At 45.5% G+C, this 16,623-nt stretch overlaps 1 protein-coding gene across 1 annotated transcript; it reads right to left on the bottom strand.

Moving 5' to 3' along the window:
* Positions 1 to 14,557: 14,557 nt before the first annotated feature.
* Positions 14,558 to 15,325, bottom strand: LOC138782079 (uncharacterized). Its single transcript, XM_069956805.1, has one exon. The coding sequence runs from the start codon at positions 15,323 to 15,325 to the stop codon at positions 14,558 to 14,560; it is 768 nt and encodes a 255-aa protein (XP_069812906.1).
* Between the last annotated feature and the right edge of the window lie 1,298 nt (positions 15,326 to 16,623).

Here is a 16,623-nt window from a genome sequence, read left to right as displayed (position 1 = left end):
GCCCTGACTGCAGTCAGAGGGAATCCTGGCCGGAGTGTATACACATAGTATACACTACTTCCGGGATCCCTAGGGGCCACAGGAAAAACTGACATGTCAGTTTTGTGTGGCCACACTCTCCATTGTGCGCCCGCATCCCAATTCAGCGCGGCCGGAATGGACTTCACTGACACCGGCCGTTCTGTGACACGGCTGGGTCACAGAACGGCCGGTGTCTCAAGCAGTGTGAACCTGGCCTTAAAGTGAATCTGTCAGCTGTAGTTAACTGTAAGGACAAGAAGACATGTGTTACCTTTCATATAGCTGTCTGTGCTTCCATAACATAGACATGTGCTTATATTCTCTGGTGCAAATGGTAAAAGTGGTGTTCTCAAGTCTCTGAAGTCCTGAGGCTGTAACAGCTCATTGCTCCCCCTCCCATCTTTATCCCTGCCTGATTGAATGCTAGCTTGAGCACTGAGCTCTGCTTCCAAATCTTATTCCTCTACTATGTTTATAAATTGTGTGTATGTCAAGGAATGACAATCAAACAGGGATAGCGGTGTGGGGAGGAGCGCAAAGGCTTTAATGTTTTTTTGTACTTTGCACCAGATAACATAAGCATTTTTATGTTATGGAAGCACAACTAGATATATAAAAGGTACCATGTGTCTCCTTGTTGTAACAGCTATCTAACAATGTCAGCCTTTTGGCTAGGTTCACACTGCGTTTTCAGCATCTGTTTAACGCATCTGTTTTTTGCAAAAAACGCATGAAAAACGGATTGCAAAAAACGGATTCATTTGTGTGCATCCGTTTTTCCATTGACTTCCATTATAAAAAAAAAACTGATCCGTTTTTTTTGGCGGACCAAAACGGACCAAAAAACGTTGCTGACCCTATTTTTCTGGACGTTAAAAAAAACGGATCCGTTAAACGCAGTGTGAACCTAGCCTTTGGAACAGGAATTGTAGCTGACAGATTCTGTTTCATATATGCCAAAGTTAGGAGCCATCTTTTCCATATATTATAAGGCTGGGTTCACACTACGTTTTTGCAATCCGTTTTGGGGAAAAATGGAAAAAAATTAATGCTTGTATGTGCATGCGTTTTGATCCATTTTTCAATTGAATACCATTATAAAAAAAAAACAATCCTTTTTTTTTTAACATACACAAAAATGTAGTAAACCTCATTTTTGTGTCTGTTAAAAAAAAGGATGTTTTTTTTTTTTTTAATAATGGAATTCAATGGAAAAACGGATCAAAAGGATATACACACATGCAGCCGTTTTTTTGCAGAAAACGGATTGCAAAAACATAGTGTGAACCCAGCCAATAATAGATGCCCTATCTTAATATGGACAATATGTTGTAAAGGTCAAGTAACTCTTGATACTTTAAACTTGACATTTGCTTCCAAATTACTTTTCTGTATGTGACAATATCTTGTAATGTAGAATGTGTGAATAGAAGGTAATAGTCCTCATGTATGCCCAGAGTTCTGGGCATACATGCCTTGCCGCCCACATTATAATGCCGCCCCGGGAGGCCCCCTCGCCACTGCACTCTTGTGACCGCAAGCATTGTTTTGCTTGCGGTCACAAGAGTCTCGGGCTGATGCGCGCCTGTCGGGGGTGTCCCGTCCTCTCCCCGGCAGCGCGCGCATCACACAGCTCCTAGTGCCGCCTGGGGCCCTGACTTCCGGTACTGGGAGCGCACGTACCGGAAGTCAGGGCCCAGGCGACACTAGGAGCTGTGTGATGCGCGCGCGCTGCCGGGGAGAGGACCGGACACCCCCGGCAGCCGCGCATCAGACGGAGAGAGGATCGACAGGGGAACGCAGGGTAGGTGAGTTGTATTTTGTTATTTTTGTGTTATTTACTCACTGGGGGGCATCTATAAAGGGGGGGAAAGGGGGGCCAGCTATAAGGGGGGAGAGGGGGGCCAGCTATAAGGGGGGGGGAGAGGGGGGCCAGCTATAAGGGGGGGGGGAGAGGGGGGCCAGCTATAAGGGGGGGGGGGGAGAGGGGGGCCAGCTATAAGGGGGGGGAGAGGGGGGCCAGCTATAAGGGGGGGGGGGGAGAGGGGGACCATCTATAAGGGGGGGGGGGAGAGGGGGACCAGCTATAAGGGAGGAAAGGAGGACCAGCTATAAGGAGGGGAAAGAGGGGGACCAGCTATAAGGGGGGGGGGGGAGAGGGGGGCCAGCTATAAGGGGGGGGGGAGAGGGGGACCATCTATAAGGGGGGGGGAGAGGGGGACCAGCTATAAGGGAGGAAAGGAGGACCAGCTATAAGGGGGGGAAAGAGGGGGACCAGCTATAAGGGAGGGGGGAGAGGGGGACCATCTATAAGGGGGCAAAGAGGGGGACCAGCTATAAGGGGGGAGAGGAGGACCAGCTATAAGGGGGGGAAAGAGGGGGACCATCTATAAAGGGAGGGGGCAGAGGGGGACCATCTATAAGGGGGGAAAGAGGGGGACCAGCTATAAGGGGGGAAAGAGGGGGACCAGCTATAAGGGGGGAAAGAGGGGGACCATCTATAAAGGGAGAGGGAAGAGGGGGACCATCTATAAAGGGAGGGGGGAGAGGGGGACTATCTAGAAGGGGGGGGGAAAGAGGGGGACCATCTATAAGGGGGGGGGAAGAGGGGGACCATCTGTAAGGGGGGAAAGAGGGGGACCAGCTGTAAAGAGGGAAGAGGGGGACCATCTATAAAGGGGGAAAGAGGGGGACCATCTATAGAGGGGGAAAGAGGGGGACCATCTATAGAGGGGGAAAGAGGGGGACCATCTATAAAGGGGGAAACAGGGGGACCATCTATAGAGGGGGAAAGAGGGGGACCATCTATAGAGGGGGAAAGAGGGGGACCAGCTATAAAGAGGGGGACCATCTATAAGGAGGGAAAGAGGGGGACCATCTATAAAGGGGGAAAGAGGGGGACCATCTATAGAGGGGGAAATAGGGGGACCATCTATAAAGGGGGAAAGAGGGGGACCATCTATAGAGGGGGAAAGAGGGGGACCATCTATAGAGGGGGAAAGAGGGGGACCATCTATAAAGGGGGAAAGAGGGGGACCATCTATAGAGGGGGAAAGAGGGGGACCATCTATAGAGGGGGAAAGAGGGGGACCAGCTATAAAGAGGGGGACCATCTATAAAGAGGGAAAGAGGGGGACCATCTATAAAGGGGGAAATAGGGGGACCATCTATAGAGGGGGAAAGAGGGGGACCATCTATAAGGGGGGAAAGAGGGGGACCAGCTATAAAGAGGGAAGAGGGGGACCATCTATAAAGGGGGAAAGAGGGGGACCATCTATAGAGGGGGAAAGAGGGGGACCATCTATAGAGGGGGAAAGAGGGGGACCATCTATAAGGGGGAAAAGAGGGGGACCATCTATAGAGGGGGAAAGAGGGGGACCATCTATAAAGAGGGAAAGAGGGGGACCATCTATAAGGGGGGAAAGAGGGGGACCAGCTATAAAGAGGGAAAGAGGGGGACCATCTATAAAGAGAGAAAGAGGGGGACCATCTATAAAGGGGGAAAGAGGGGGGACCATCTATAGAGGGGGAAAGAGGGAGACCATCTATAAGGGGGGAAAGAGGGGGACCATCTATAGAGGGGGAAAGAGGGGGACCATCTATAAGGGGGGAAAGAGGGGGACCATCTATAGAGAGGGAAAGAGGGGGACCATCTATAAGGGGGGAAGAGGGGGACCATCTAGAAAGGGGGAAAGACGGGGACCATCTATAAGGGGGGAAAGAGGGGGGCCATCTATAGAGGGGGGAAAGAGGGGGACCATCTATAAAGGGGGAAAGAGGGGGACCATCTATAGAGGGGGAAAGAGGGGGAGCATCTATAGAGGGGGAAAGAGGGGGACCATCTATAAGGGGGGAAAGAGGGGACCATCTATAAGGGGGGAAAGAGGGGGACCATCTATAGAGAGGGAAAGAGGGGGACCATCTATAAGGGGGAAAGAGGGGGACCATCTATAAAGGGGGAAAGAGGGGGACCATCTATAAGGGGGGAAAGAGGGGGGTCATCTATATAGGGGGGAAAGAGGGGGACCATCTATAAGGGGGGAAAGATGGGGACCATCTATAAGGGGGGAAAGAGGGGGACCATCTATAGAGGGGGAAAGAGGGAGACCATCTATAAAGGGGGACTATCTTCTATAGGATTAGCACCCTCCTCTCCTGACATCCTCTGTGCTGCTGGGACCTCCCCTATAGATCAGCACCCTCCTCTCCTGACATCCTCTGTGCTGCTCGGACCTCTCCTATAAGATCAGCACCCTCTTCTCCTGACATCCTCTGTGCTGCTTGGACCACTCCTATAAGATCAGCACCCTCCTCTCCTGACATCCTCTGTGCTGCTGTGACCTTGGGGGGGGGCAACATCAGGGGACCAGGTGAGGTGGCGATATGTTTATTGGGGGCAGTGGAGGTGGGGTGGGCAATGCTTACTGGGGGTAGCAGCAAGGGACCAAACATTATGTTTATTGGGGCCAGCAGGGAGGGGAGGCAGGCAGGCAGTGTTTATTGGGGACAGTGGGGGGGGGGGGACGCAGTAGCAGATTATAATGTGGGTGAATTGACTGGGGGGGGGGGCCCAGGTTGGGTGGACAGCCTGGGGCCCAGGGTACATTTAATCCGCCACTGGTTCTACTTTTTATCATCCAGTGCTATATGTGATACCACTACTGTTAACTACTGTATATTGAAAAGCACAGTTGCCTAAGGTTTTCAGTTCAGAGGGAGTTTATATTGAGTGTTGTACCATTTTCACTGATATTGCTATAAAACATTAATGGTGTCCTGTTTTGTATTCAAGATCTTGCATCAGCTAACTGCATGAGCAGATGTGCTAGAAGTTGTGCACAGCCTCATATTACTGATTTAAATTGCCTAAACATGGCCTTGGTAAGTAACACTGCTGAACCAATAAAAAGCAATATCACTTATTCTATAAACAAAATCATAAAAATAATTTGCCATATATAAATGGGTGGTCTGGTTATGTTATAAAGCTCTAGAGGGGTCATTCAGGACTCCTTTTTATCAGCCACAGCAAAAAACTACTACAAAGAGCAGTCTTCAAGGACTTGGAGAGTACACAAAGTCCTCATTGGATTTAGCTGAAGTCTGGGGGCCCATCATAGTAATCCTGGACACTCTATACACTAAAAGGCTATGTTAACACAATGTACATTTTATGAAAAGAACGGCCGTTGTTTTCAATTAAAACAACTTGAACAACGACCATTGTTTTATATGGCTGTTGAAATAATTGACATGTGAAGTGTTCACAGCCATTGTGCATTGATTTCAATGCAATTCTCAATGCAACAACGACCACTGTTTGACAATACCACTGCCGTTATTTTTTGAGTGCCAAACAATGTCCTTTGTCTGTACGTGGTGTGAACATGACAAAAAGGTGTATGCTAATCTGGATTATTATTGTAAAGGAAGTTAAAGTTGTATTCCAGAAAAAAAATTTCCTAAATTAACTGGTGTTAGAAAGTTATACAGATTTGTAAACTACTTCTACTTAAAGGAGAACTATATGCAAATCTAACCTGCTCATATGTCCCTATTCCACAGGAGACGCTGAGGAGGAAAGTATGTCTCCTACCTTCATCCTCGGCACCATTCCCGTGCACTTAGTTGTTTTTACTCCTCAGTCCGGTAAGACCCTTAGGAGCACTGCCCCCCCCCTCCCATAGCGACGATCCAGCCTGACCACAATCGTCCCGCTTCATTGAATATCATTAGAACGGCCGGGCCGTCTGGGGGCGGATTGGCGCTATGCGGGTGGGAACTGCTCCTAACAGTGCCCCAGTGCTCTAATCGGTTTTACCGGACCATGGAGTACATGACTAAGTGCACACGAATGGCACAGAGGATGAAAGTAAGACACATACCTTAATCCTCGCAGTCTCCTGTGCAATAGGGACATAACAGCAGGTTAGATAGGGACATATCAGCAGGTTAAAAAAAAACAACTCAAGTCTTCCTGTAATTACCAGCTGCTGTATGTCCTGTATGATGACTAAGAAGACTACAGTTTAATACATATATGAAACCTTTTTATCTACAGGCACGTAATCCACTCGCAACTGTCAGTGCTATGGCCAACTTCTTATGTGCCTACGACAGGTGTAAGGTAAAATGGATATATTTTAATATTACAAATCAATAAGTCCCATAAAATAATTATATATATAAAGACAGCGCTCCATGGTGCAGGTAAACCTCATAAAGCAAAATGTGACAAAGGGAGCAAGATAGAGATTCTTACCTGGATGGGTTGTGAAGCAAAAAGAGGCACAACACTCCATAGTGTATGTGAATTGAATTAGAATATATTCCTCCACTCCACCAATCACAGGTTCCACAGGGCACAGGTCTGAGACTTGAGTGAAACACTCGAATAGTAGGGATTCTACATGATAAAAGCATACAACCATTTATCATTACTGAAACACAATTGGGGGGGGGGGATTTATGAAGACCGGTGTACAAGTACGGCGGTCTTAACTTAGGCCCCGACCCTTTTCTCTGGCAGGATTCACTAAGAGGCGTGAATTCTGTTGGAGAAAAGGGGACGGGCCTAATATAAGACTTGTCACGCCCCCCCCCCAAGCTCCCCCAGCCCGCCGAGCGAACGGGGCATACGGCAGGCGTACGACAGGGAGAAGGGGCTAATCTGCACCTTGTTCCTGGTATACGCCCGGGGCAGACATTTTTTTTTTAAAAATCTGTTTTTTTGTTTTTTTTTACCCTGGTGTGTGTGTATGTTTTATTAATTTTGTGCTATTAGGCTTCAAACATTTTTAGTACATCTGGGCAATTGCTTGGATTCTTTAAAGCGACTCTGTACCCACAATCTGTTCCCCCCCAAACCACTTGTACATTCGGATAGCTGCTTTTAATCCAAGATCTGTCCTGGGGTCCGTTCGGCAGGGGATGCAGTTATTGTCCTTAAAGGACAACTCTGGCGGGACCCCCCCCCCCCAAAAAAAAAACACAGACACACACAGACACCATTCCATCCCTCCGGTGACGATCGCCACTCCATTCGCCCGCCGTCCGCCGTCCAGCAATGTCTCTGACTTCCGGGTCCTGGGGATGGAAAAGGCTGTCAGTGCGCTTGCGCACCGGCAGCCTTTTCATTGGCTGGAGCGCATCACATGGCTTCCAGCAACCTCAGCCAATCAGGGCTGAGCAAGCTGGAAGCCATGTGATGCGCTCCAGCCAATGAAAAGGCTGCTGGTGCGCATGTGCACCAGCAGCCTTTTCCGTCCCATTCACTCTTTATGAAGACGCCGAGGAGGAAGAAGACCCGGACCGCCCCCCGGCTCTGATGTCGTCGTCACCAGATGCCGCCCGGGAGAAGAGGACTGTGACGATCGTAATAGGTAATGTATACATTCTTTAACTTCCGGGCGGGGGGGTCGGGGGTCCGAAAGTGGGGGAAGGGGGCCAGACCGGGTATTTAACCACATTACAAAGTTATATAACTTTGTAATGTGTGTTAAATAAGCTAAAAAAAAATTTCGTCGGAGTTGTCCTTCAAAACAATTTTTAATCCTACATCTCTGTGTCTAACGGCCGGGGCTTACATTTGTATATGCATTAGGCTGGCACAACCTCTCCCTCCCTCCTCAGCATTAGGAATACTCCAGGAACATTTACTGCTGTTTGAGCTTTGCACAGGTGTCTTAACGATCCAGCCCATGTTCATTATGCACACAGAAGGGGAATAGGAAGCAATCTGCCTGGAGCATTCCTAATCATGAGGAGGGTGGGGAGGAAGGACATAGAGGGTGTGCCAGCCTAATGCATATACTAATGTAAGCCCCAGCCGTTAGACACAGCGCTGCCGGAATAAAAGTCGTTTTTAAAACAATAACTGCATCACCTGCCGAATGGACCCCAGGACAGATCTTGGATTAAAAGCAGCTATCTGAAGGTACAAGTGGTTTGGGGGGGACAGATTGTGGGTACCGAGTCGCTTTAAGGGTACAAACACACAGGACGTATATGCAGCAAGTTTCTCACCGTGCAAACGCAGTGAAACTCGCTGCATATCCCGTTCCTGTGTAGTCAATGGCAGGCAAAATCTGCAGCCCGCCCTTTTTACCCCCTGGCCGTGGGAGCGTATACATTACCTGATCCCGGCTTCGGTGGTTCCGGTGTCTTCAGCAAGCTGGAGCGGGGACCAGGTAAAGTATATGCTCCAGCCAGCCGCCGCCCGCAGCCTCCTTAACACATCCTGCAGCCCCGATCATCCCCTCGCCCGCCCGGCAGCCCTGATCGCCCGTGGGGACGATCGGGGCTGCCGGATGTGTTAAGGAGGCTGCAGGCGGCGGCTGGCTGGAGCATATACTTTACCATTGACTACACAGGGACGGGATATGCAGCGAGTTTCACTGCGTTTGCGCAGCGAGAAACTCGCTGCATATACGTCCTGTGTGTTTGCACCCTTAATGTATTTTCTACATTTAGCTAGTGTTAAACTACAGAGATCATAAGGGTGTCTCCAGTATCTCCCGTACTCTTTAAAAGCAGGCCCACCTCTTATATTTTATGATAAAAAATAATATTTATATATATTTTTTTTAAGGCCGTGAAAAATAAAACGGAACTTTTAAGAGCATTAAGAAACCTTAAGGTAAATCGGTAATATTACTATGGGAAAAATAATATTTCGTCCTGTGTGAGGAAAGCATAGTACAGCTACACACCCATACGCCTAGGAGCCAAAATGTTTGTTCTGTTTGGCTACTGGGAGCAATAAAAGACACCAGTGGACTTATAGTTATGAGTTAGATCTATTCATGCTACCCCATCTCTGTGGTGTCTCAGAGACTGCTGCATATACACGTCTAGATAGCAGCCTGTCAATCACCACCTGGGGGTGGGGGAAGAAGGAAACAAATGGGAGGAGCTTTTTTCAATGAATATTGTAGATTTATATATACATGTTCTCTGTAGATACTGTATTTGTTCCTTGAATACTTTGCTTGTCTTTTAGGAAGTCACTCAATGTGCCCTTAATAACATTCTTGGAAATGATTTTACAATGGTAAGTATGCAGTGTCCCAGAACAGCCCTTCTTATGCTCACACTTTCATTATAAACAGTTCTGTTCTGGAAAGCTATAGTCCACTGCAAACTGCGTGTATTGTGTCCCCCTTCTCAGTATTTAAGTCTGCCATTTCAGTCATTTATTGCATGTGAATTCAGGTATCAGTGTCAAAAGGTATTATGTCGCCTCCTAGTGTTCAAGGATGGTACTCCTCATGTATATTCCTCTGTATATGCCTAATGGTGTGATGATGCAATGGCTGGATGTCACGTGACTGTGCCCTGCTTCCATGGTAACACCAATGGTCATCGAGCTTTTGGCTGGGGTTACCATGTGACTTCCTGTGCTACCTCAGTCTATTCCCTACCATCAAGGGGATAGGTTGTGTTAGCCCTCTCTCCCTGCTAAGAGAGAGGCCTGCATTTGCTCTGCTGCTCCAGTCCACTGGCTGTGTTCCTGTCTCAAGTCTCAAGATTCTCATCTGGGTGTCGATTCTTCAGTCATTCTTCAGTTCCTCTCATCATCATCTTCTCAATTCATCAACAGCAAGTATTCAATTCAAGTCTCATTCCACCCAGCATCTCCGCTTCAGTATCACTACTACTCCCATCATTCAGCACGCTAATCTCACAGCCTATTGCAGCATCACCCATTATTCTGCTTTATCCAAGATTGCCTTATTCCCGGTTGCATCCGGAGAGACTGTTACTACTAGTTACCACCGTTACAATAAATACACAACTACCGTTGTTTCTGAACCTTGGCATTGGTGTGATCATTGGTGCCCTGACTAAGGACAACGAAGAATCGCATGCCCAGTATTCCCGCATGGTCAGGAGCCCGGCTTCCAGCTGTAGCACCCTCGTGCCTAAACCGTGACCACTACTTCCTACAGCTGCCCCGATTCCTGCACCCATCCAACATCTGTATAGCGGAGTGGCCCCTAGGGGCCAGGGCATCGCAAGTATACATAACACTTTTTTACAATTAAAAATGAGTGTGCCACGGGCACATGGCTTTTTTGTTTTTTACATGAATAGACTGGCACCAGCACGGGTGTTGGTGTGGTCCTATTTTTGAACGCGGCTCCATTAGAATCAATGGGAGATTTTCAGACTGTCGGTTGGCAGGCCCGCCTTCAGTGCTTCATGCCTAACTGGTGCTTGGGAATAGACCAGCGCCATGTGCAGGAACCTGGTGGTGGTTCAAAAAAAGCACTGCAGCATCGGCATCCCCGTGCTGGCTCTGGTCTATACATGTAAAAAAACACATCAGCGATGTACCAGTGGTACATTTGTTCAAGGCTGACTTACAGTACATCCAGAAGATGCAGAATATATAACGACAACTCTCGTTATCGACTTTTATGAAGAATTGTGTGAAAAGAGTTCTATAGAAATTGTATATGTGCATGTCACAAGTATTACTGTAGATTGGCACACTTCTTGTCATCTTAGTTGGTATACTGTATACTGTATGTATGATAGACAATGGTCTTGGTAGACAATGGTATGAATTAAATGAGAGCCGTTTTACCTGTAAATGCCCATTCTCGTACTCTGTGTAACATTTAGGAAGAACTGAACACTGACGTGGACAGTATTCTGCTGTACCTTTTAAGGACTGTGGTCGACTTGCTGGTAATTTGATTCATTCTTCAAGTTTCAGAGCAAATTTTGTTGTCATGTATAAGTTTGGTAATGAGATAATTCATTGTCATAGCAGAAAGTGACTTCATGTATAGACCCTAGAACAGATGAGCTATATTTATAGTGATAGAAATAAATAAGCGTATGTTTTGTTAATAATTTTCACTTAAAGTAACTTTAAACTTGAAGTAAATTATTCTGGAATATCTTTGTTTTTGGGTTAAAGGGAAATTCCAGTTGCACCAAAAAGAAATTTAAAGAACACCTGTTATAAAAAAAAAATCTTTGACAACTTACAAAGACAAGAGGCTGAGACCCCCACCGATCAAGAGAAAGAGCTGCACTTCTTTGCTGGCAATCATTTTCATTCGGGCAGCCTTATAGGCTTACAATGGACATGCCTAGGCGGAGATCACTGCGAGCCAGGAAGTGAAATACGCAGCTGCAAAATTCTCCTGGCTCATTCTCCTGATTGTACAGGATCTCAACAGTGAGACCCCAACCGATCAAAACTTTTAACATGTCTCTATTACTATTTTAACTTTTACATCCAGCCACTGTAAAGCCTCCCGCACACAACTTAATTTCTTGTACATTTAAATGACGGTTACACTTTAAAGCGTAGGTTTTCGGCGTATCTTTTGGCGGAACGGATGGTGAATCACGCGGACTCTGAGTCCCCGCCCTCTGTTCCGCCCGCTTCACACCCCCTCCCTGCCCCCCGGTGTACTCCGATTTGCCGATTTGCGAATATTCTGCCGAAAATCATCCGTACGCCGGATGATACATGTCGCCCTATGTGTATACACTCCGGACGGGATTCCATAGACGGCTATGTAACATATATTTTCGTAATAATCACAGCTATTGTTGCAATCGGCAACAACGGCTGTAGTTTTACAAAACTATACGTAGTGTGAACATAATCTAAATATTTTTTTTTTTAATTATGACTTGGAATTTCTAAATATTTTACTTTATTTTAAATGTTTCCTTACCTTCTAGAATGGGCTGAACATTGGATCTCTCACCACACCGCTCTGTGGACCGCTGGTAAGATGTATTTTAAATATGCAGATTGTATAATATTATACAACAAAGTGTATACATTTGATGTATGGCAGTGAAATGCATAATGTGACAGTGTTCTCTGCACCCCAAATGTCTATACAATAAGGACATCTCTGCAATTAATATATTTTTGATTCATTTCTCTTTTGTTCCTTTGGGACAGGGGCCTCTTGTAACAAAAGTGACCAGAATACTGGTAAGTCAAACACATAGTACAGAGTGACACATAGTACAGAGGTAGTCACTGTAACACATTATGAGGGCTTCTACCACAGGTAAGCAAGTGTGCTTAGGAACTCCCTTTCAGCCAAATATTGTTAAAGAGGTTCAAGGAAACCAATAAATATACAGCTCCACCTGCTTTTTGACATGAGGCAGGCAGATTCCCTTTAAATGTTCTGCAGTACCAAGACTGGTAGTCATGTATAAATTATAAGCAGGTTAAATAAATTGTTGGCTCCATTTCTATCATTCATACCCAATCATTTTGTCAATATAAATCAGTTTCTTATTTGTCAAGTTACAGTCATTTTACTCTTCACAGACTTAAAGTGAATGTACCACTAGGTACAGTACATCGCTTTAGATTTTTTACATGAACAGACCGCCTTTTTTTGAACAACCGCCACCCGGTTTGCGTGCATGGTGCTGGTCTATTCCCCAGCACCGGCCCGACATGAAGCACTGGAGGCGGGCAGTTAAAAAAAAAAGGACCATGGCACTGCCATGCCGCTCCTGTGACAGTCTGTATATGTAAAAAACACAAAGCAATATACCTAGAGGTACATTTGCTTTAACCCTTAGGGGACACAGCCAGTTCTCATTTTTGCGTTTTCGTTTTTGCCTCCTCGTGTATATAAGGCCATAGCGGCTGCATTTTTCCACCTAGAGACCCAAATGAGCCCTTATTTTTTGCGCAACTAATTGTACTTTGCTATGGCAGATGTAATTTTTGCCTAAAATGTGCCGGGAAACCAGAAAAAAATTATATGTGTGGTGAAATTGAAAAAAAAAATGTTTTTTTTTTTTTATTTGGGGGGGGGGGGGGTTGTTTTTACTCCGTTTGCCCTAGGGTAAAACTGACTTGTTATATATGTTCCTTAAGTTGTTACGATTACAACAATATGTAACATGTATAACTTTTATTTGATTTGATGGCTTGTAAAAAATTAAAACCTTTTAAAGAAAATATATGTTCCTTAAAATCGCTCCATTCCCAGGCTTATAGCGCTTTTATCCTTTGGTCTATGGGTCTGTGTGAGGTGTAATTTTTTGCGCCATGATGTGATCTTTCTATCGGTACCTTGATTGCGCATATACGACTTTTTGATCGCTTTTTATTACAATTATTCTGGATTTAATGCGACCAAAAATGCGCAATTTAGCACTTTGGGATTTTTTTGGCGCTGACGCCGTTTACCGTGCGAGATCAGTAATGTGATTAATTAATAGTTCGGGCGATTATGCACGCGGCGATACCAAACATGTTTGTTTATTTATTTATTTATTTTTATTTATAAAATGGGGAAAGGGGGTGATTCAGACTTTTATTAGGGGAGGGGATTTTGTGTTATTAAAAATAAATTTTTCTTTTACTTTACACATATACTAGAAGCCGCCCTGGGGGACTTCTAGTATATGCACTCTGATCTCTCATAGAGATCCACGCAGTATAGTTATACTGCATGAATCCATGAGATCGGTGTTCTATTGCTTTTGGCTGCTGCAGCCAAAAGCAATAGAATGCCGAGTCGGAATCAGCGCCATTACGGCGCAGACCCCGGCCCGGGATGGATGCGATCCCCCCACTAGACCACCAGGGATGGAGATGAGCAAGTATTTAGAAGCAGCTGTCAACTTTGACAGCTGCTTCTAAGTACTTAATTAGCGGGCACGGCGATCGGACCGTGCCCGCTAATAGCCGCGATCCCGGGCTACATGCAGCACCCGGTATCGCGGCAGTTTAGAGGGGGGTCGCCGCGCAACCCCCCCTCTGAACTCCCATAGCGGCACAAGGACTATCAGTAACGTCCTGGTGCAGCTATGGGTTAAAAATGTTCTCATAGAAACATAGAAGATTGTCCGTAAAGAAAGACCACCTGGTCCATCTTGTATGCCCTTTCCATCTTATATTTCCTTTATCTTAGGATAGATATATGTTTATCCCAGATATGTTTACATTCACCTACTGTAGATTTACCAACCACATTTTCTGCAGATTTGTTTCAAGTATCCACTAGTATTATAGTAATATTTTACAATAGAGTTGTGCACTGAGTGAAAGTGTAAGTTTTTTTTTTAAATGTATATATTTATCTATATCCAGGATATTAGTATCATACAGTTGTCTATATGGTGTTATAAGGGTACATAGACCTGGAATACAGAGAGGAAAGGGCAGCATTTGGATGTAGTACTACATGCATGGCCACGTCGATCTGAGCATCTGCATGCCATACTTTGTCAGAGAGGATTGCCATAGTTAGACAACCCTTTAACTACTATTACAAAACCTTGAATTGAAAATTCTGTATCCAAATGTAACAAAGAAGTGTGGCATGTACCATATTCCTTATATTAGTCTAGTCAAATTTCATTGCGTTTCTCTAATATATTAATTAACCTTTATATGTATTTTTCCTTTTATCTAGTATATACTTGGTGTCCCCAGCCTTGATGGACGGATACAGAATGTAGCTGTCATAAATGGTGGAAAAAACATGTTTAAGGCTGTTGCAAATACGTCTCCAGGCCTTGTGCCTTATTTGTTGGAATTGCTTTTGGGACCAGGATCTACTCTTGTAGATGCGACAGGAATACTTGGTGGATTAACAGAAGGGATTGGTAGAACTCTTGGAGGATTGACTTCAGGTATTGGTGGTGTAACTGGAGGCATTGGTAGTACTGCTGGAGGATTGACTTCAGGTATTGGAGATGTGACAGGAGGGCTTGGTGGTGTAACTGGAGGCATTGGTAGGACTGCTGAAGGATTGACTTCAGGCATTGGAGATGTCATAGGAGGGCTTGGTGGTGTAACTGGAGGCATTGGTAGGACTGCTGAAGGATTGACTTCAGGCATTGGAGATGTCATAGGAGGGCTTGGTGGTGTAACTGGAGGCATTGGTAGGACTGCTGGAGGATTGACTTCAGGTATTGGAGATGTGACAGGAGGGCTTGGTGGTGTAACTGGAGGCATTGGTAGGACTGCTGAAGGATTGACTTCAGGCATTGGAGATGTCATAGGAGGGCTTGGTGGTGTAACTGGAGGCATTGGTAGGACTGCTGGAGGATTGGCTTCAGGTATTGGAGATGTGGCAGGAGGGCTTGGTGGTATAACAAGAGGACCTGGTAAGACTGCTGTAGGTTTGACTTCAGTAGTTGGGGAAGTAACAGAAAAGCTTGGTGAGGTAACTGGAGGGATTGGTGATAATGTTGGAGAATTAACTTCTGGACTCACTGGGGTAACCGACTTAGTTAGTGGCTCAGGTGATGTACTTGGAATGGTTAAAGATTCAGTTGGTGGTCTCATGGGTAGGCGTGATGGTGTTCCAGGAGGAATTGGAGAAACTGCTGGACAATTGACACGTGGGGAAGCAACCAATGGACTTGGGGGTGTAGTTAAAATACTTAATGTGGTGCCAGAGGCTACTAAAGCCATAAGTGGACTCACTGATGAGGTAGTTAAAACTGTTGGAAATGTTGCTAATGGTCTCCTTGGTTCTTCAGGTTTACTTGGTGGCTTACTTGGGAATGGATTACTTGGAGGTACAAAAAAGACAGGTTTTTTAACAACTGAAAGTCTAGTTAATGGGATTCCTCTTAGTAATAGTGGAATATCTACTGGTATTGGTGGAGATGTGACAGGGGGAGTAAATGGAAGATTTTTTGCGAGACCCGATTATAAGTTTGAAGGTGGTCTTTCTACATCTGGAGGTTTTAATGCTGATGCATCTGAAGGGCTTCTTCAAGGTGGAGCATTGAACATGGGAAACGTTAATGGTGGACCCGGTGGTTCACCCATCCGAAAATCTAACCCCCTGTTGGGGAAGTAAACCCGGTAAGACACAGCTTTATGAACTTTTGTACTGAACAGTTCTTTTATACTAACATTTTTTTATTTGAATTTAATTTAAAAAAGGGTAATGGATAGACGTATGGCATGCTAGTACTTTGCTAAATAATGAGTATTGGCTGAGTAGACATTTTTGAGTGATGTGACAGGAGATGGATAAGACAGGTATGCGACCATGAGCAGTGGTGCTGCGCTGTGGGGCTACCGAGAAGGGTAAATATTAGAGATGAGCAAACCTTGAGCATGCTCGAGTCCATCTGAACCCGATCGTTCGGCATTTGATTAGCGGTGGCTGCTGAAGTTGCATAAAGCCATAAAGCTATCAAAAAACATGGATATAGTCATTGGCTGTATCCATGTTTTACAGACAACCTTAGGGCTTTATCCAACTTCAGCAGCCACCGCTAATCAAATGGTGAACGATCGGGTTCGGATGGACTCGAGCATGCTCGAGGTTCGCTCATCTCTAGTAAATATCACTTGATTGGTATGTTCTCACAATCCCCTTGCCTCCCTTTTTTTTTTACATTTGCCTAGGGCAAATATATGCTAATTAGAAATCCCAAAACAGTAAGACTGGTGGCCATTAGGATCACCAATGTTCCAGGGAATGGAATGATATTCATTACAATATCTTTATGGCACCTGTAGACATAAGATTTAAAGTGCCACTCTCGTTTACATTTTTTTTTTTTTGCAAAAATCAATAGTACAGGCGTTTTTAAGAAACTTTGTAAATGGGTTTATTAGCCGAA

The sequence above is a fragment of the Dendropsophus ebraccatus genome, chromosome 1 (assembly GCF_027789765.1).
Source record: "Dendropsophus ebraccatus isolate aDenEbr1 chromosome 1, aDenEbr1.pat, whole genome shotgun sequence".
NCBI classification, from domain to species: domain Eukaryota; kingdom Metazoa; phylum Chordata; class Amphibia; order Anura; family Hylidae; genus Dendropsophus; species Dendropsophus ebraccatus.
This window is presented reverse-complemented; position numbering and strand designations above follow the sequence as displayed.

Excerpts from the sequence above, each read along its gene's own strand:
- LOC138782079 (XM_069956805.1), bottom strand. The coding sequence starts at position 15,325 with ATGAGACCACCAACTGAATCTTTAACCATTCCAAGTACATCACCTGAG.